This window comes from Condylostylus longicornis, unplaced genomic scaffold (genome assembly GCF_029603195.1).
Source record: "Condylostylus longicornis isolate FDR11 unplaced genomic scaffold, ASM2960319v2 ptg000048l, whole genome shotgun sequence".
Classification (NCBI taxonomy): domain Eukaryota; kingdom Metazoa; phylum Arthropoda; class Insecta; order Diptera; family Dolichopodidae; genus Condylostylus; species Condylostylus longicornis.
Window position 1 is genome coordinate 21,494,938 of NW_026578017.1, and position 22,910 is coordinate 21,517,847.

At 22.1% G+C, this 22,910-nt stretch overlaps 1 protein-coding gene across 6 annotated transcripts in view; it reads left to right on the forward strand.

Moving 5' to 3' along the window:
- LOC129611005 (myocyte-specific enhancer factor 2) overlaps positions 1–22,910 on the forward strand; it is a 101,792-nt gene that overhangs the window by 65,224 nt on the left and 13,658 nt on the right. For 5 of the 6 annotated variants that reach the window (XM_055523907.1, XM_055523903.1, XM_055523901.1 and 2 more), the window contains exon 2: positions 21,657–22,024. In XM_055523907.1, the coding sequence (XP_055379882.1) occupies positions 21,971–22,024 (54 nt within the window). In that variant the 5' untranslated portion in view covers positions 21,657–21,970. Of the gene's footprint in view, positions 1–20,033; positions 20,341–21,656; positions 22,025–22,910 lie in introns of those variants that run through there. The other variant, XM_055523902.1, reaches the window with a different exon arrangement.

Here is a 22,910-nt window from a genome sequence, read left to right on the forward strand (position 1 = left end):
GAAATGTTGACTAAAACGCGTTATACTTGAATATCTTAGTCTTAAATGAATATTGCCGCGTCTTATTCCTAATACTCATTTCAAAATAATTCAAAATTTGTTCATAAAATCCAACAAAATCACAGTGAAATTGCATAAAACTAGCAGCTCATATACATACTCATTTCCCACCAAATTTCATAATGTCCAGTATTTAAACGACATTGAACAATCTATTTGTCATCCATTAACTTTTATTTCGAAAAGCACTGAATTTTAATAATCCAAATTCAATAATTTATTAAAAAATTTCCACATTAATTCTTAATTTTACTGAACCCGTTCTATTAATGAAATTAGAAAAAAAAAATAATTGAATGAAATTTAATTATAGAATTAAAAACGCAAAATATTCCAATGTGTTATACGAATCTAAAAATATCACATCGATATTAAAAGTTCACGGGCTTTCTATACAAAAAAAAAAACGAGAATAAAATGAAAAATTAATTATGATTGCACACGTGTAAAAAATTTTGTTAACATAATTAAATAATGTTTACTCACGATTTTTTGGTAAAAAAAAAACAAAAAAAATAAAAAACAAAAAAAATAAAAAACAAAACAAGCAGATTGAAAAAATAAAAACAAAATATTTGTGTTCAACGCCTAAAGTTAATCAATATAGTAAAAATTAAAATGTTGACAAATAATTTAAAATTCACCAGGATAATTGTTTGTAATTTATTTCAATTATTTTGCGCGCTGTCAAACATGTACAAGTATTTTCTATATATATATATGTATTTATATACGTATATTAGCTATGACGCGTTTACATAAAATAAAATGATTAAAATTAAATTATCAAAATTCAACTAATTGTTTTTTTTAAAATTAAACACAATAATAAACGAAATAAAGTTGGTTGCGCCAATTCTGTGGTATCCGTATGATCTTATTCCTCGATACATATATATAATAGTACAGCACTGTTATACAACTGAAATTATTTGTGTCAAACGGTTTAAATTGGTTTTCAAGCATAAAAAATTCGGAAATTTTCCGGAATGACGACGCAGTCTTTAAATTTCGTAAAATTTTATAATTCTAGATATAATCATTGTGGAGAATTAATAGAAAATACAACTATTCTAATTAATAGATTATTTCTAGGTATGTATAACAGTTTTATTTAAACGATTCGATGCAAAGTTAATGTAATAATTACATAACAAATTTGTGACAAAATCTAAGCAAATGCTATTTTAAGCTATCGCAAGTATATTCGAACAAACATAGCTAAAAAAAAATATAGCTGACAAGGCAGCAACATATTACAGCTTACTATACAATGATAAGGAATATTACATAAACATTTCTATATTGCCTCTATTACTTGTATATGCGTCTATTTTCTAGCATTACAAATAAATTGGTTAATTTATAATACCCTTCGAATATAAATTAGAATAAGCATGAAAAATTAATTATTGCGTAAATTGTTTTAAGTTAAGTTACATACTTACCAATATATATTAAAATAATTAAATTATATCACAGTAATAACATTTAATATACATAGATATTACAATATATAGCCTACAATTATTAACGATATTATTTTAGCATGCAAAATCAAATTGCCCATACTTTATTTTAAATTGATTTTGAATTTGCCGAAAGGTAACAATTTACACAATTTATTCGCAACACATATACAGTAGAAACTCATGTCATTTTAATTTTTAAAATTCTCTATTAAATTAATAATTGGATTATAATAATGGAAAAAAAACTTTTAGAAACATACATATATTTGCACATATATATTTGTACGTGTTGTGAATTATACTCGTAATTTTAAAATTTAATTATCCACTTCAAATTTTAAATTTTATTTTTCGAAATGGTACAGAAAGAATAATTTCATTAATTAATGTAAAAGTAAAAACTACTGCGCCGGAAAGTATGCAATTTTTTCGAATATTTTAATTTTTCATTGTTCTGTTTTTAATTTGTAAAATATGACATAACCAAGCTCGAATTAAAGTAAGAATGTACAAAATTCATTGATTAACATGCTCTATTATTCAAAAAGAATATTCTGGTACAATATTTACATTTAATTTACATAACAGTATAAATACAATTGTTGGGTTTGTATACAATTCATACGTTTTCTTTAAATATTTTCCATTCTAATAAAAATTCATTTAATTAATTTAAAATTTTAAAAGCTTCGAATATATTTAATATAAATAGGATTCAAAATTTCCGGATAACCTTGTAAATTTGATTATAATATACCGAGCTGTATATTTTGTGATATTCATGTTATATAAGACTATGTATATTAAAGCTATATTCATATGTAACAAAATAATTTAATACAAACAAAAATGGCCTATTTAAATATGATTAAATGTTAGATATTCTTGGCTAACTATATCTATTAAGCAAAATTTTGCACCATATTAATTGCATGAACAAAATAATTTTGAAACTGACCTTATTTCATAGCAAGCAAAATTCGTAATAAAAATAATAATAAAAACTTTCATAATTATATTTTTACATACATATTTTTTTTTTTTTTAAATTTTTTGTTCAAAATACATGGATTGAAATCACTGGTAAGGGTAAGTTCCGCTCTTCAAATTCCAGAATTTCATTAAAAATCATGAAAATTGCTTTATTTATTTTGCAACATTTTATTTACACAAATTTAATTTCACAAAAATTGTGTGAGTAAAATTCAAAATTTCGAGAATTTCTACAATTTAACAAAATATATTTATATGTGTGTGTACCCATATAAATATTTCAAGTTTAACCCTATTATTTTTGATGTAAAATTTTATATATTTCAAAAAATTAAAATTTTTATAATGAAATTTAACTTTTATACCATAAATTATTTTATTTACTTGCGTCTGTAAATTTATAATTTTAAAGAAAATAATTTTTAATAATCACTTGTTATACAATTTACGTAGAATATACATTTATACCCTCTAGTTACTTGCCTCTGGAACAAGTATAACAGTTTATTTTGTGCTTATTATATACAATCATATTTATGTAAACAATAGATAACAAATATATGATTTAAAACAATTTAAAATTAAATTTATAAATATTAAAGAAATTATTTTACAAAAAAAATTTAAATATTCAACAGATTGTTTAATGATTTTCCTCTTTGCTTCTTGTTTTTGACTTTTAATTTAATATGGCATTTAAATGTTGTTTTTATGTTGATTTGATTACATTATCATTAACATATTCATCCATCATAAATACATAAAGAGTAGAACAATTAGAAAAAAAAAAAAAAAACAAAAAAACCCAACAATAATAACAATGAATAAATAAATTTAACTCGATCCTATTATAGAGTAACAAGAGAACAAGAATTTTGACAGAAGAAAAAATATTAGAAAAAAAAAAAAAAGAAATAAAATGAGAACAATAGAAGAAAAAACAAACAAAACAATAAATTTTATTTTGTTCACCCCCGAGGAAATTATTTGAATGAGAGAAAAAAAAAACATGAAAAAGAAAAAAATATTTTCAATTTTTATTGTTGAATTTTTCTCTTCTCAAATCTTCTCGCAATTTTATTTTGCATGTAAAATTGTAAATAGACAAAATATCTTTATGAATTTCAAATTTTCTCTCATTGAAATTTCAGATTTTTTTTTTATTTTTTTTTTTAAATCGCGTTACTCCTTCGTTCTTTTTTTGTATTTAAATATTATTCATGTAAAAAATAAACGCTCCATAAATTTCATAAATAAAATAATTTATTCTGATAGAGAGAGAAAGAGAGAGAAAGACAGAGAGAGGGAGAGGGATTCAGGAAATCTATTAAACACTAGTTTATTAGAGTTAGTTTATTACTCCCAAATGTATGCAATTTAATATTCATAAATTTATTTTATACAAAGTTCAAATTTTATTTTTTAAATTTGGAGAATTTGGAATTCGTAAAAATATAAGTCAAAAAGAAAAAACTTTAAAGAAAAATAAATTAAGTAACTAAAATTATTTTTTCTCATACTCCACTTGAAAGCATTGGGATCTTTCACTTGACTTTAGAATCAAGCCTCAATTTTACAGGTCATTGGAGTTAACTAGCCGGTGATCAGCCCACTGTAGTTTTTCTTCATACTAAATATTGAAAGTTATATTTATTATTTATATTTGTTTGTGCACAATATCGAATATTATAATATATATACGACTACATACGGGCAATTAATTTTATATTCGTAATTTATTTTATAATATTAAGTACAGTTATTATAGCGAACTGACCAAAGTTTAAACCCGGGGCCCTTCGGTTAGAGGATCGGTGTCATAACCGGTGAATCTTTGGTGAGTTACTAACATTATACCAAGAAAAAATCATTTATGCTATACAGCATCAATTTTTATTAAATTTTTTTCAAAATTCTCGAGTTTTCTCTAGAATTACATGCACTAATTGGGAACTCTTTAAATATTATAAGCATATATATGTATGTGAACTAACAGTTCTGTTTCAAATTATGGAATAAATTCTCAATAATTTGAAATCTTGATTTAAATTAAAAAGATGGCAATATGAAGTTCTCTTAAATATTAAGAGGCTTTAGGATGATGATGGTCGAGAAAGCCCTTAGAAAACTTTTACATTTTAATTATTTTTAATAGCAAATTTTATAATTCTCATATAATATAACTTTTTGTGAAGAATTTCTTCCTCCACATCCATAAAATTAATACCAATTTAATATTTACGTTATTACAATAAAACGCAATAACGTAAAATATGTAATACTATATATACATGTATATTAAATACCAAGAAATTAAAATTTACAATTTAATTATTAACTATTTTAGTAAATTTTTTTTTTATTGGAAATTTTATTTTATTAGTATAAAAAAATTATTTAATTAAATTATTATTATTATATTTAGCAAAGTAAAGACAAAAATAAAAGAATTGCAAAAAAAAAACTGAAAATTTAACACTTAGCTCATAATTAAATTTTTCATATACTCGCGCAATTTCTCATAAATTTTTAACAAAAAAAAAAAAAATTGTTTCTAATTTATTAAGATAAAAATAAATTTCAAAAATTTATTTTTAGATTTCTTTTAAATTTTTTTTTTCTTGTTTTGGTTAAGAAAGCCATTTAATTTTTTTTTTGTTGAAATAATTGCGTTTAGAAACAAAATTTGACCTTTAAAATTATGCTGATTTTTTCATGTGTACAACTAAATTCTATGTATATCTAAGTACATAAATTTTTATCATATCCATATGTAAATTAAATGCTATACTTTTAGATTTTTTTTTGTCAAATTATGATGAATATTTAAAAAATAACAAAAATCACTCAATTAGTGTCAAAAAGCTAATTGAATATTTCATAAAATATTTTAAAATAGAGTGAACACAAATTTCATAAAATTTTGGAAAGGAAAATTTTATTTCCTATCTTATATAGTTTTAAATCAGAATTGTGGTAAACAGAGTTCCTTGGCCGATTATAACCATTTTTATTAAGACAAAATAATAGTAGAATTAATTCATTGTAAGAATCTCAAATCATGGTTATAAATGAAAAATTATTTAATATGATTAAGAATTTAATGGAATTTGCAAATCAATAATTTACAGATGCTGGTAATTGAATTATGTCTAAAATCTATCTAGTTTTGCAGAATTATCTCTCCGAAAACTCATAATGATTTGTTTAATTTACACGAATATAACTTTTTCTATTACTAAATTAAAGAATTTCAAATTAATTTTATAATATTCGCCTCGTATAATATAAGGAATTTAATCCTGATAATTTAAAAATTTTAATACAAAGTTTAATTAATTTAATTCAGCTATCATGATGAGCAGAAACACGTAACTGTTATACTAACTGTTTTATCTTAATTATTAACCTATATTCTATAATTATTCATTTAATATACTTAAGTATTAGATCTTCATTATAAAACTTAATTCGAATAACATAAATCCTTCATTACATTTTAATTTTCCAAAATAATACAACAAGTACAATAAAAAATCAGAAAAAAATTAAAAATTAACCTAAGAATAAGAAAAAAAAACATAATTTTTTTTTATTAATTCTTAATTGGGGGCAAACTCTTACACACGCATTCATTACAGACATGAACATATACAATTATCCTCTATTCCGTATAAAAAGGACAATTATACAATAAAAAAAAATTATGCTTCACCATTTCAACTCCTACATATTTTAATTTTCTCATTTATTTTTCTAATTTTTGTTCTTTTCTTCTTTTCTTAACAAATCATTCGCTATTATAACCAAATTTATTTTAATTTTTCCTTGCTTTTTTTGCTTTTCATATTCCCTCTTATGTTTATCCTTATGGAAAAAAAAAGGAAAATTTTTATATTTTATTTTTTTCCCCATTTTACTATTAAATTTCTATTCAGAAGAGCGAACAGAATAACAAAATAAAAAAACCCTTTTTTTTTTCTTCCTTTAAGGATATTAAATAAATAATAACATCAACAACAATTATTACGTCTGCCATCAGTAATCAGGAACTCTTTAGTAAACAAATAATAAAAATAATAAACAAAAGGAAGAAAACAAAAAAAAAAAATAAGCATAAGAAAATTTTGTAATAAAAAGGAAAAGTTTTGAGAAATAAAAAAGGAATTTAAGCGAAATAATAAAAATTGTATTGTTATAAAACATACACACATTTAAACATTAACATACATTTACAAATATACGTACATATACATATAATAATATTAATGTTAAAGCTTCCCCATATAACAAAAATATTGAAACTTCAATAATTCTTAATGTTAAATCGTAAATTGGGTCGTCGTCATCGTCGTCTAGATTCAATTATAATACAAAAGAGGAAAAGAGAGAGAGCAACCAATACGAGTAGAAGAATAACAAGACTAATTTTTTAAAGGATACTTTAACTATTTGAATTGTAAAGACGAAATAACAAAAAAAAATGATATTTTTGTTATATGTAGAATATATATATATATATTTAAAATGTTATACTACGTCAGTGGAGGGCAGAGAGAGGACACTCTTTAAATATAGAGTTTGTTCAATATAGAATTTGTGTTATAAATTTAAAATAATTAAAAAAATAAGAAATAAAGAGGTTTGAAAACTTGTTAGGAAGTTTTGTAATTAAACTGACATTATAAACTAATTTAAATAGGTCCTTTAATTAATTCTGAGCCTAATACATATTTTAAGCAAAAAAAAATAACACCTATAAACTGAGATTGAAAAATTTTGAGAATGAGAAACGCATTGAATAATATGAGAATTCTGAATAAATGAAAAAAGAGTAAAATTCCCAGAGAGAGACTGAAATTTACATTAAGTCGAAGAGAAAGCTTATTTAAACAATTAATCTTTTGTCATTCTAATTTTGAGAGCATATTTAAATATCTTGAAAATCTATAAATCTATATCTATAATTTTATTCAACACGTTATTTAAATTTAAAAAAAAAAATAAAGCCTACACAAAAAATTCTATTACAAGTTGGAAATGTCAAATAAAAAAGAGAGAAGATCATAATAAAAAATTTAGAAATTTTCAATAAAATTTATAAAATAGAAAATTTTCAATATTTAACAATTATTTTATAGCCTTTCAAAATTTAAAAATATTTAAAGGTTTTGGAAATTTACAATGTTTTTAAAAATGATCACCTTTGAAATTATTTTTAAAATAAAAAAGTAAATATACCAAAGGTAAGGCAGATAACAAAAATAGAATAAATCCTTTAAATCTATAAAGGCGTAAAATTAATGGTTTTCCTGTTATAATGGAGGTGTTATTGTTTTAGAACCAATTCCATGTAAAAGCACCAACTTAATAATGAAATAAACATTTTTTATTAAATGTTCGCGTATATTTCGAAATTTTAACAATATTCAATATGGCATATTAGTGGACATAATCCTGTTGTTTCGTAAGGGTTTAGTTTTTGAAACATACAACCTGAACAAATTTTATCTGGAAGAAGGAAGACTGAGCTCACGTTTAATTTTGCTATAATTGTCTTTCGAATCAGTTGTAAATTTCTTCTAAATCAATTAATTCAAAAATTCATTAAATATTTCAATAGTAGCCTTCCGTTCATTTGCAAAAAAAGAAACATTTTTAAAAAATTTCATATATGCAAATTTTAATTGACAAACAATCAAAAAAAAAAAAATGCCATTATTGGTGTACCTACACACTTATAGCAATATTTGACCTTGAAACATGTTAAACATTTAAATTGATTATTATATAAATAATGAAAATTTAAAATCAATATTTTTTTTTTAAATGTCAATGTCAAAAACTTTTTTCTTATATACACTGGACTCTCCAACCCATGCCATCATTATATACTTGCAAAATTATAATGAAAATCTAAAGAAAATAAATACGCTAATTTTCTCATACATAATAATTTAGTGTATAACAAAATACAAAAAACTAATAAAAAAAAATCTTTTGTGTCCACACTTCTGACCTAATATATACGGTTACCAGTCATTTTAATTTTCAAATATTTTCTATTCATACACATACATGTGAACATAGATTTCTTGTACAATTTAAGTGAACATATGGAGAAAGCCTATAGAAAACCTATATAATACTTGAATGTTGTATGAAAAATAACAAAAAAATTTCCGCACACAAAAAAATTCTACATTTGCACACGCACATAAACACAAATTCAATTAAAATTAGAAAATTAGAACTAAAATATAATCGCTGTTAAGTGCATAAGAATGTAGAATGAAAATATAACAAAAATGAAAAAAAAAAATAACTGCATTATTTTCAATTTTTTTTTTCTAATTTTTAATGACAAGTCGGCTGTTTACAGTATATACAATAAAAATGACTTTCTTAATAGTTGAATTGGAATAACTATGATTACCAATCTGTTATATATGCAAATATTATTCTAAATTATTGCGTAATTTAATTTCGTAACATTTTTAAACTGACCATTTTCTTTTTTCTTTTAAATACATACATACACATACATGATAATGTTGTATAATAATAGGCGGTATAGTGTTCCCATACGTACATTATAAGTAAAATGTACTAAACAAATATTTAACGAAATTGTACCAAAATAAAATTAATGAAAATAACAGAAACATTAATAATATGTTAAACATTATAATAAAATTTTATAAAAATTTTAATGCCTTTAGTACTCCAAAATTAAAAGAACGAATATTAGCCTCATATGTGTGCATAAGAGTATAGTCCTATAGAGGGATTTAAAAGAAAACTTAATAAAATTTCGTATAAATTGAGCTAGAAATTTTAATATACCATATAATTTCAGCATTAATTGAGGCATATTTAATTAAATTTCGACAGAAAGTATGCAGTAAAGAATAGATTGCTCAAATTTTAATAAAATCTTGGATTGACTTAGAAGGCTTTTACTTGTAATCGTGTGGTATTTTTATATACAACTGAGTGTAAAGCTTAACTTGAAAGTTTAATAAACAGAAATTTTCAGAAAACTTTAAAATAATTGCTATTTATTCTATTTCTTACTTTTGTTATGTTCTACATATTAGAAATATACTGGAATAGCAAATTACTAGATTAGTTAGTACATAGGTCGATTTTCTATAAATTAATTAGTAATTTAAAAATATTACAACGACTTAAACAAAATCAGCAAATCAATAAAATTTAAAAACAATATTATTGTGATCTTACTTAATTCTTGTGATACTAACACTATCAGCTTTAAAATAATATACAAATTCGAAATTTCTTATCTTGTACGAAATCGAAATGTCTTCGCTTTATTTTATAATGATTTACCTTGAAAGTAAATTAAGAATCATATGTATTCAGAAAATATACTATTAAAATATAAATAAAGTTCTAATTATAAATACAGCAATTGTTTGAAAATAACAACTAGCATACATAAGAATGCTCTTATTAAGGTCTTATGGTCAAAATGATATTTTAGTTTTTAAATACCGCACACTGAGTATCTACCTATATAATTTTTTAAAATTAATTCAAATATTTTAATATTTACACAAATTTTATCAAACCAATATTCATAACATTCTTCAAAAACCTTTATTTGTTGAAATATTCCGGCAATATTATTTCGCCTGTTTAACCACCCCTGAAACATTTTATATTCGAATTAAAATACAAAATGTATTAGTATAAATGGTTGTAATCATAAGTAGCATAATATAAAATGCAATTTATTTTACATAATTTTCTCTTTTTCTTTTTTTCTTCTATTATATACATTTATGCATTGAAAATTTTATTTTATATTGTATACTCTTTATATACTTATTTAAATTTTCTTTTTTTTTTTGAATAAGTAAGCATTTTACAAATATTTATACATTGCTATTATACATTTAAATATGCATGTATTTAGCTAATATAATCTGCATATACATATGTACTAACAAAATGTCAGTATAATAAAGTGTAATATCATTTGACTTATGAGACAAAATAAATTACATTATATTATCTATATAACAAATATAACAAAATAGAATTAAATTAATTTATTTCATAATAATTTTAAAATTTCTCAATATAATACATATATTTAAGTGTATAACAATATTATATGTATGTATTATAAGAATATTTAAATTACAAAAATCATTATTATTGTGATTTTGTTTTTATAATGAAAGAAAATGGTTAGTTAAATTTTTTAATTGAATTAAGAAAAATTAGAATTAAGTAATTCATATGCTATTAGAAATTAATTAAAACTAAATCTTAATTAAAAACCTCAATAACTATGTTATACACAAATAATCCTAACTGAAATAATTGCTATTAGGATAAAATTTATTTATTATTGAATAAATTTCATTATTTCTGCATACACTGTGAAAAAATATAAGTAAAAGATTACAGCAATAAATGAATAAATATGAGTTCTATAGTAAAATTTTACAATTATGAATACCAGTCCAATAAATTGGGACAAATTAAGAAAAAATACTTATTACATGGTAACTAAAACCGCAAGAAGAATTTAAAAGCAATTCCGACTTGAGACTGAACTAAATTAATAGAGTTGGAAATAATATTACAATAAATTCAGATCTAGAATTTTAGATGTTAATTTTGCAGTAAATACAATAAGTGTTTACTAGTTTGTGCATACTTCGTCTTGTAACTCTTAAAATCTCTTTGAATTTTCTCACTTTTTTTGTTCAAGTTTTTTAGACTACTACAATAATTTTTAATAATTTTTTTTAAAATTTTACACGACCATTATTTACAGTGCAATCCTCCTATCTTTCTCAAATTTCTAATAAATTTAATTTAAAATTTATATATTAAGATATTATTATTATTAAGATATTTATTGTACACTTATAAAATTGAGTGGCTCAGAAGCAAACTGGCCTAACCCTAACTCCCAAAATTTTTACTTTTTTCTTAAAAATGTAAAAATAATGACATTTTTATAAAAATAAACGATAATTAATAAATGAAAACATGAATGATTTTATGAGTATTAAAAACAAAAATATTAAATCTCATTTAACACTTCAAAAAAAAATATGTGAGTTAGGCCGTTTTAATTCTGTCCCCCAGATTAATTTTTGATTTACAAAAGAGTTTTTAAAATTCCAAGCTTATAATTCAAATTTTTCATAATTTGCTAAACGTTTTAATAATTTTTAAATTCTCAATTATTTATTAATAAAAAATATACAGAGCATTGCAATATTTTCCTCTTCCTATAAATTCTCTAATTATAAATTTAAAACAATTTGTTTGTTATAATTGATCCAATTCTTATTCCTTCCACCCAATTTAAAATTTTCTATTACAAAATTAATAATTTTTGATTAAAAAGTACATGCATATTTAATTAACAAAAAAATTGCATACTTATAGGGTAATACTCTTAAAAATTTCTGTAAATTCCAATCGTTGTTACCTACAATTTACATTATGAAGGAAAAAGTTAAAACGTTTTATAAATTGATACTTAAATAATTTATAATATTTGCTAAAAAAGTAAATACTTTAAAATTAATTGAACTTTATTAAATTGTTAATAAATTAAATAAAAAAGTTTTTTTGTTTTTGCATATAAAATATTAAGTACCTTTGAAAATTATAATAAAAGTAAAAAACACTAAAAGAGAAAAACAAAACAAAAAATATTGAACATTAAAACTTTGTTTTTTATAACTTTAACTTTTTATTTTTGTTTTGTTCCTTATGTACTACATACTACTATATAGTATATAATGTGCATAAAATTTTTCATAAAAAAAAAATAAAAATAATAGGGAATAAGACCGTAGACTGTAGAGCATACCGGATACAATTATTGACACTTTTAAGCCGTATTTCTCATAACACTTTTCTATACAGAATTATGAATATGTGAGCATCGGTAAAATATAAATTGAATATTCCTCTTTCATAATCAAAACCTAAAATTTATCAAATATTAAAATAAAATATTAAAAATTAAATGTGTTTACGTGAATACCATAAAGTAGAATTATTGACACCCAAATATAGCTATAGACAAATGCACAATTTTGAAATATTAATCATATTTCAAAACTACTACTTACGTTTTAAGCTATATTTTATATAACATGGACACGTAGATAGCAGAAAGTAGGTAATATTAGTTTTATCTATATGCACTTCATACAATTCTTTTACGTATGTAAGTGTTAATCCCAGATTTCTCAAATTTCAATCTACAAGAAGACAAAGTCCCTGACGTCAGCTACTGCTATATTCTTACCGATATTGAATCAAACATTGTTATGTAAGCTTACATACCACAATTATTAAATGAAAGTTATTTTCATATACACTTTTAAATTTTTTCAAAACTTTGCGTCACATCTTCTTAAAAAATTTGTTAATAATTGCACATTCATACGAGTATTATAAATATAGCTATTGACACTCTATGTTAATAATAGAAATTTATCGAAAATTTGATTATCAGAATTTGAGTGTCAGTAGTTATACTCCTAACGCTAGTCACTAATTTTTACTCATAAATACTTTGATTTTTTGTTAAGGTACTTGCAATGCATAATTCTAAATTTAGTAGCATATTTACATATAAGGTGGAAAAATTTTAATATCTTATATACTCGTACATACCTGGTAATAAATAAATTCAGGAGAATCGTTTCGTTATAAAATTGTCCAAGATAAAAGCAAAATTATCTCAGAATGGCTTTTATTTCAGAAAACTAGTTTTATAATTAAACAAATTGTTTCTTCTTTTAGAAAATATTCTTAAATATCTACGATCAAAGAATTTATTAATTGTCGAATTAAAATTTACAAAACTCTATGTATATATACTTACTCATTATACTTTCACACTCATACAGTCCCAGCATTCTACTTAATATTTCTACTTGATTTGAATTTATAATACAAAAATTTATTGTTGACTTTTAAAGAAATGATTTTTGACTTCATTCACTTCATTCAAAGGATATTATTTATTTCTTTTGGTTTCTATATAAATAATATGCCAATCCTGAAGAATGTAGGTGCTTCAAATATATTATGAAAACTTAAATATTATGTATAGCTATACGCAAGTATATAAAGAAATAAAAAATGAAGACAAACATTCAAAAAAGTTTTCTTTTTAATGTAAAGAATGACATATGTCAAAAGAATATAGAAATATGTAGAAAAATATATGTATGTACAATGATTTCGTTTAATATACAATAGTATGCTAATATACAAACACGAATGTTATATATATGTATATTGTTGTTTCATATGTAGAGAAAAATTGAATTGAATTATTAAAAGATATTTTATGAAGACGAGAAATTTGTTATTCGTTTATTTAAAATGTTTAACAAAATTTTTATATTTATGCTAAAGGTACATGGTGCTTTATAAGTACAATACTTAATTAGCCTCTGTTATAAAGTCTTATTATTGAAATTTCATACTTTAATTTAAAGAAAATTCTACAATTTTTGGCATCTAAAATATTTCATTTAAAATTTTGTTTTATTGCATACGCTTAGGAGGGAAATCATGAATTAAACGAAAAATTAATTCAGTTATTAAATAATAACACAAATAATTAATGGCAGTAAAAATATTATTGTTATATGAATAACTAATGGAAATTCCTTAGCACAACAATCAAGGGAACGGGTCAAGGCAAAAAAATTAAAAAATCTTACTCGCCGAATTGGATTTTAATCTACCGCTATACAGAGATATGAAAAAATTAAGAGCAAGTTGTTCTTCACGTTGCTTTTAAGTAATCTAAGTAACTACCATGTTTACTTGAGACAATGGCTACATACAATCTTCTATTCGAAACACACAATCATGAGCACATACAAATAGGGGTTGTTCCTATTATGCAAATGATATAACTAATTACCAATCCAACGTGTAGTTCTTTAACTTTATTGTTAATTCTTATAAGAATAGCTAATGGAAACTCTTTGATTCATAAAAAATACATTATTATATCTTCTGATATAAGCAGATAAGAAGATATTTTTAAGAATAAAATTGAAAACACAATTATTGACACCATCTTTAATTTGTAAAATAATTTTCGGACAATGAACCGATTGAATTTAATTAAAATAATGAAATTAAATTTACTCGATTACTTACAATCGATTTTTAATGTTATCCGAGAAAAAATTACCTCAAATACTTGTCTATTTCTAATATAACTCCTAGAACCAATTCTAAAGGGTTAGCACCAAGTTTCAAAACTTGTATACCATAAAAATTTTCATTTAAACAAATTTTCCTTTGTATAAAATTACAAAAATTCTATATATGCACTCTGTATTGTAGGTGTTGCATAAGTACACACTTTCTATATACATATACATACATACTTATTTATTTAGTGTATTAATACCATTATCCTTATCTCTTTTAATATTTTTTTTCTGTTTATTATACTTATTCTTTTACTTAAATACGCGATTATTTTCAATGCAATTTTCTCTTGTTTTTTTTTTTTGTATTTCTCAATATTTTTGCTTTATCTTTGTTTATTTACATTATATTTGTATGTAAATATATAATATACATTATAATGTATTATGCATATATATATATATATGCATATTTATGTCTACATAATGAATACTTAGCCTCCGTTTATTTTATGATTATATATTGTATAAAATGTACTAAAGTTTTAAGAATATTACAAGAATCATGTCATTTATAATATACGTTAATGGTCTCATTAAATTCTTTGAAAATAACACATAATTTTACACACAAAATAACACACACACACACAATATTGAATTTTTATAAGTAAATATATAAAAAATAATATTCATGTGGAATAAATAAGTTATGCAAAAATACACATGTGAAAAGTTGAAAAAGCAAAAAAAAAAAGAAAAGAGAAAAATTAATAACAATAAAGGATAAAAATTGCTTTTTAAATATGTGCACATTATATAAACTAAGTATATATATACACACACTTACACATAATACATTTGTATGTATAATAATACTAATTCTAGTTAAAGTTCAATATCAAAGTTGAGTAGGACATTAATTTTAAAAGAAAAAAAAAAAGAAAGCATTATTTTTGTATGCTTTTCTTTTTTAATTTTTCTTTTTTAATAGGAAAGATTATTTTCCACACTTATCTACTTCGTATTCATGTATTAATTTGTGAGAGGCCTTATCATTGAAATAAAAGTGACCAAGGTTTTTTTAAAATTTTCAAAATCTCATTGTGTTTTTTTATGTTTTAGATCTGTAAAATTCTCGCATATACGAAGGCGTTTATTAAGATAAGTGTTTATTACAACACATTTTATTATATATGGCAATTGTATATTAGATTTTAGGTTTTAGATTGCTTGAATTTTCATGAAAATTAATAAAATACAATAATTCGTCATGTTAAAAGTAATAAGCCCTTTGGATATGCATCAATACTCGTATGTAATATGGACAAAATATGAAATTTTTGCTTAAATTCTTAAAAATATTAGCTATCCTCAAAATTTTAATAATATTTTTTAAATAAAAAATTAAATTCTTCCCTATAAAGATTAGTTTAACTCGAAAAAATAATTTGTTTTTATTTGAAACAAATTATCATTTCACACAAAACGCCTGAACATATGCAATTTTATATAATATATTTTTCTGTTCTTTAATTGAATTTTTTTTTTAAAAAAACGTGGATTTTACATTCGAAAAATTATTATTTTTTATTTCTTAAATCTGTGCTTTAAGAAAAATTTGAAAATTATTAGAATTATTGTATATTCCATGCTCAAATTATTAAATGTAAAGCTATTTAAATGTTGAAATTCAACGAATTTTTATATAATATAGCGTTCAATTATTCCATATTTAAATTTACATGCACATATACGTTCAATATTTAGAAAAATTTTGTAAATTTTTAAAAATTTTTTTTCTAATTAAATTTTTTGTTGTAATTATGACGCCTTTATTTTATCACAATACGAAAACAGAGGCTATTAGAAGATTAAATTTTTCATACAGATAATATTTGGTTAAACCATATGACAAACTCGAATTTATAAAGGTTACACTAATTGATTTCCACAACTTTATTGATAAATGATAAAGATGGTATACTTTGTTTTATTCATGAATGAAATCCACATGCCGTAAATATTAAAAAAATTTCCAGTTAAAAGCTAATAAATTTTTTGTAATTCATAATTTTTTTATGAAATGTGAAATAATTTCCATAATTTATGAAATTTTTTCTGCTGAAATTCAATTCATGTTTAATCAACTTTAATTCCCCAAGTTGTAGAATAATGTGATTATTTGGAAATTAGCAATAAGCAAATTGGTTGTACTCGTAAATTCTTGAACATTACGGATATTTTTTTTTTTCCTAAAATTACACCAATTCCAAAAATTACAAAATTTATTTATAATTTATCATATACCGAGTTTTTCATTAAAAAAAAACTTTCTTCTTCTCTTCAAAACAAAAACAATTTTAAATTAGAAATATGAAAAAAAAAATCAATTTAAATGCTCATACCTGCGTAAGTGACCATTCTCATCCAAAAAAACTTTTGAAAAAAAAAAACATTTTTTTTTTTAAATTCCATTAAAAACTCTCACTTCCTTAAAAAATCCAATTTTTCTGCAGAATTAGAAAGTATGAAAATGAAATTATTTTTAATTAGAAAAAAAAAGAGGAAAACAAAAAAACAAAAGTGTTATATAATTAAATTGAAAATTAATTTTTACTTTTTTTTTGCAATGGGATTTTATTTTATTAAAATGACAAACTTACCGCACAACTTTTACAGTATGTCATACATGTATAACTGAATTTTATGTATCTATATAATAGGTTGGTTTTTTGTATTCAGAGACTTGTACCAGAAATCTAATAAATGAATATTAAATAAAAATTTTTCATTATTAAAATAAAAAGAAACAAAAATAAACCAAGAAAAAAAAAAACAATATAATTTTAACCCTCTGAAAAATGCCATTAATTCGAAGGACATATGTATATGTATACAAAATAATAACCTAGGAACAAACATTAACCCATACAAATTCACAAAAAATATACGCACTTAATAATTATTAAATATTAATTAATTACAAAATATCCTTATTTTACACTTGAGTCAATAATTTTCTATTCTGTTCTGTTCCCTTTTGTTTTTTTTTTGTTTTTGCTTTTTAGTTTCTCTTCTCATATATATATATGTAAGTAATTATATTTAGTCAATTGCCAGGGATTATATAATTAACATAAATATTTAAAGAATGTTATTAATATTCTCAATAGTTCGTTTACACCACAATTTTTACTTTCGTACCTCCCTTATTGTTTTAGAAAACAAAAAAAAAACTTTTCTCGTTAAAAAATATTAACATTTAATATTAAAATACTTTATATAATAATAATGTATATTTGGTATATATATACAAGGATATGCGTATAACAAATAAGAAACTTTCATTGTAATCATAACGATGATTTCAACGATTTTAAAAAACTTTGGGTCCAACAACACAAAAAAAAAATCAAATTAAGAAACCAATTCAAAGCAACAAATTGTTTGAACCCTTACTATAATAATAATAATCTGAATAACAAAAAAAAGTTAAAGGGAAAAGTTCTCGGCACAAAAAAGAACAGTAATAATAACAATAATAGCACAAAAAAAATGAAGATATAGAAAATAAACAGTAGAACTTCAAAAATTTAACTCTAAAAAATTTCTTATACACCTAAATATTAACAATTACAATTTCATTACGCCTCAAAATATGCATTTAATTACAATTATCCAAAATATTTAATTCAAATATAACATTTCAGTTTTTTTGCTTTTTTCTGCAATTCGATAAGAGAATGGTATAAATACTAGAGCCGCTATTCTAAAACAGGAGATTGTGACCACAAGTATGTTTCGGGGCCAGTATAAAATTGCTAGCGCGACAATAAAAAATTAAAATTTAATAAGTTTCTAGTTGGACTAATTCGATAGTAGTCAAACGATGGCGAGGTTTTGCTTAGCAAAAAGAATTTTGCTAGGGGATATTCGCAGTCAATGATGATTGTTTTGACTCTTTCATGCAATATTAATTTGCGTGTCAATTGATGTTTGACATAAGCAATTTGTCTGATATAATAGAAGGAAGACTTGATTAATTAGCATGAACAACATAAAAGTCATGAAATATTAATGTAAAAATTTTAAATTCCCGAGTCCCGAAATCATTGCGCCCATTTATTTTAATTGTCGCGTTGTCATGGATTTTGAGAATAGATTCTATATCTGAGTAAGTGAAAAAAATTCAGGTAGTATCGTATAATTTCATTTCATGCATTTTCATTCAAATATTTTAAATTTTAAATGATGTGCTGAGCGAAATACAAAATTTAATTGAAAAGAATGAGAAGTCGAATTAAAAAACTGATCGTTTAACTTAAAAAATTTTTGGAAAAGTGCTAAAAATTATGAAAAAATTTGACTGCAAGAATTTATTATTCAAAATAATATTATAATTTTTGGAGAATGCACAAAATAATATTAAATGAAAGCTAAAATTATATTCGATTCCATATAATTTTGGCATCGTCTACATAATTTTCCAAAATTTTTTGATTTTTTGATTTGCAATAAAGATTCGAATTAGTCAAATTTCAATGAAAAGCACTATTATTTCCAATAGCTATTCACTAGAGTAAATTTCTTACTCATTAATCTTAAGAACTACAATAATATAGAAATGCATAGTTAATATATAAACAAGTTTTACTGTAAATGCGTGTAAGATCCTTAAAATTCAACAACAATACCAAAAAAAAAGGATTTTTGAGTGTAAATGATGAAGACTAAAGTAAAAAAAAAAATTCTTAATTCTAATATACAATATCAATAAAAATGAAAATTTTCAACATATTTTTTTATTTTACATTACTGTTATACGTATATATATATGGTTAATTTGTATAATATATAAAAAGTAACTAAAATATCCTTTATACATAACTGGTTATTATTTAATTCATATCCATAAAAATCATAATCTAATTTACCTTTTTTTTTTTTTTGTTATAATCCCTATAAATATAATATTCATAATATTTTTAAATGTATACAAGTGCCTAAATCTAAACCTACCTTACCTATACCCTATATATAATATATTATCATATGTGTATGTGATTAAATTTCACATACATACATATATAAGAGCGAAATAATGTAAAAACCTCTTCGTTATACTTGCTTATATACTTGCTTATATAATATATAAAATGATCTTAGTTTAATTAATAATTCTATAAATTTTTAAATAATAAATTAAAAACTGTAAGTAATTTAATAAAATTTTCTCATTTTTTTTTTCCTTCTCTTTATTTAATTACAGATCTATATATATATATATATATGTATTCAACAAACACAAATATTATTTAAAAGGACTTTAATTTTTAAAGGATATCAGAATATATACAAATATATATAAAATTGTACAGTGAGTTTTTATAGAGGAAAGAGCCTAAATATTTGAAGAAAAAAAATATTTAACACAAAAAGGATTCAAAGACATTTTTTTTCTGTTTTGGAGCAAAACGAAACAAAAACACGAAATTAAAACATAAGAAAATATTGGAAACAAGAGAAAGAGAGAGAAGGAGAGAAAAAGAAGAGAGAAGGCGGAAACATTTGAATATTGAAGTGAAAAAAAAGTGCTTTAATGCATGCCATCTCTTTCTAACTAAGTAAATAAATGAAAGCAAAATTTTTCATTCTTGAAAAAAAAAATTCATAATTAAAAAAATATTTAACACCTTTATTATATTAAATTTGTGATTAACACAAAAGAGAATCATCAAGAGTACAGCAGTAGCAACAAGAATAAGAACAGAATTTAAGAGTATGAAGAATGAAGGAATAAAATCAAATTAAATATCCTTCTTATTATAGCAACAAAGTGTTCAGGAAAACAAAAAAAAAAATTTCATACCAATTTAAAAAAAAAATTTTTTTTTGCTCATCGTTCTTCTTTAATTTCACTTTTATTTTTCACATTTTTCATATACAATTACTAGAAACAAAGAAAAACCCCGTCCTTTATTACCAACAAAATAAGGAAAATAAGAAAATATAAAAAAATTATATAACACTTTTATTATTGCTGTTGTTGTAATACTGAAAGCAACAACAACAATTTCAATTCAAAACCTCACTCAATAATTACGTAATTAAGCAACAAAATTAATTTTCTCTTAAAAACTAAATAACAACACCATCTATGAATACTTGTTTAAATTAAATTTTTAAATTCATAACAAACAAACTCAATAATTGTAAACAATATTTAAGCGCCAATATCGAGAAAAATAATTTTCTCATACTGCCATTTTACACCATTTGGCAGACAACCTACACGTATAATGAGTAAAAACGTAGAGTATAAAGTAAAAGCAGCATGAACAGTATCATAAACATACAATAAACAACAAAAATACAATTAAAAACAAACAGCAAAAATAACAAGTTCTCTTTAGAGTTAAAAAACAAAGAACAAACACCAAAACACAGAAAAAAAAACCAATATACAATAAAATAACAAATATAGGAAAAATAAAAGAATTACTACTGCTGCGACAGTGACAAACAGATTATTTCAGTTGCTCTTCAAAAAAAAAAAAAAAAAAATAATACAATTATAAATGGCATAGAAGAAAAGAGAAAAGGGAGAGAAACAAAGAGCGGCAAAAAAAAAATTAATTTCATTTTTATCCTTTAAATTCAAAACAGAAGAAAAACAAGATATTCCAAATTAAGGATAATACAATTATTCGAATAAACAAAAAAAAAACAACAAAGAAAAGAAAAAAATTATAAAATACAAGAGAAAAACCATTATTTTTTTTATATATAAATTTTTTTTGTTATTGTTATTCGTTCATTTTTCGTTTTGTGATATTTTTTTATACGAAAAAACCAAATAAATAATTTTAAGAAAAAAAAAGAAAACAATAACAAAAAAAAAAAATTGTGAGAAAAAAATATTTTATTTTTTTTTTTTAAGGATCAAAAACTCTGCATATAAAGTAAGAAGAAAGGGAAAAGAAACAAAAAATTTATAAAATAAAAAAAAAACAGTGAAGAGAAAAACATTTAAAGTGCAACAAGAAAAAACAAAAAAAAAAATTCCAAAGAAAAATTTTTGTTTTCGGGAAATTTTAATTTTTTTTTTTTCCATTATTAGTGAAAAATATTTTCAATAATAAAAAAAAAACAAAAATAATTTTTTTTCTTTGCATTTGCATTACACTTTTTACTCTTTCCTTTTTTTTTTGTAACTTTTAACGTTAAAATAAAAATTTAGTCAAAATTGCGGCCATGGGTAGGAAAAAAATTCAAATTTCTAGAATTACGGATGAACGGAATAGACAGGTAAGATTTTTGTTTTTCAATTATTGAGTAAAAAATGATTTTTATATATTTATTTTTTAATTCATAAATTTTTAAATTTTTTTTTTAATTCATAAAAATTGAGTGACAATTTTCTTAGTATAGCCCTGAGTTTTTCACTTTTAGAAGAAAAATATGTTGTTTGGGAATCCCATATATTTTGAAATTTTTTTTTTGTTGTGAAATTATTTGTAATTAATTTAAAATTTACAAATAAATTTGCAAAATATTTTTTTCGGAATACCCCATTAATATACGAAAAAATTTGGTAATTTGATTTTTTATTTAAAATATTTTATTTAACTCTTTTACGTTCATTTGAGAAAGTTTCGTTACTATTCAAGGAGTTTGTAAATTTAGTTTAGGCCGAATTAGAAAAAAACATTAATTTTGTCATTTCTAAAAAAATTCAAATTAGAAAAGAAAAATGAATTAAGAAATATGATTCAGGAAGAAAGCAAAACCTTTACGATAAAAATATTAAAAAAGATAATCAAAATTTTTACTAAGACTGCAAAATCTTCTGCTGATGTGTAAAATACAATGTTAATGAATTTCTTAGTCAGGTCTTCACATGGAGACTAAAAATTCATGAAAAACAAAAACTAACAATTTTAATTAAAATTCAGTACGTTCATTACCCTAATCGTATATCTCGCTTTTTTTACTCACTTTTTATTCAATTTCAAATTATAATTTTCGGTTTTTCTATAATGAATATTTCGATATTCTAATAAAATTACTCATTTTTCCAAATGAATTTTTACATTTTTTTTCTCAGATTATCGACTGAACGTCTCAATTTCAAAAACAAAGCGAATAAATTTTGTACGCATTTTAGAAAAAAACGAGATACGCAATACCGAAT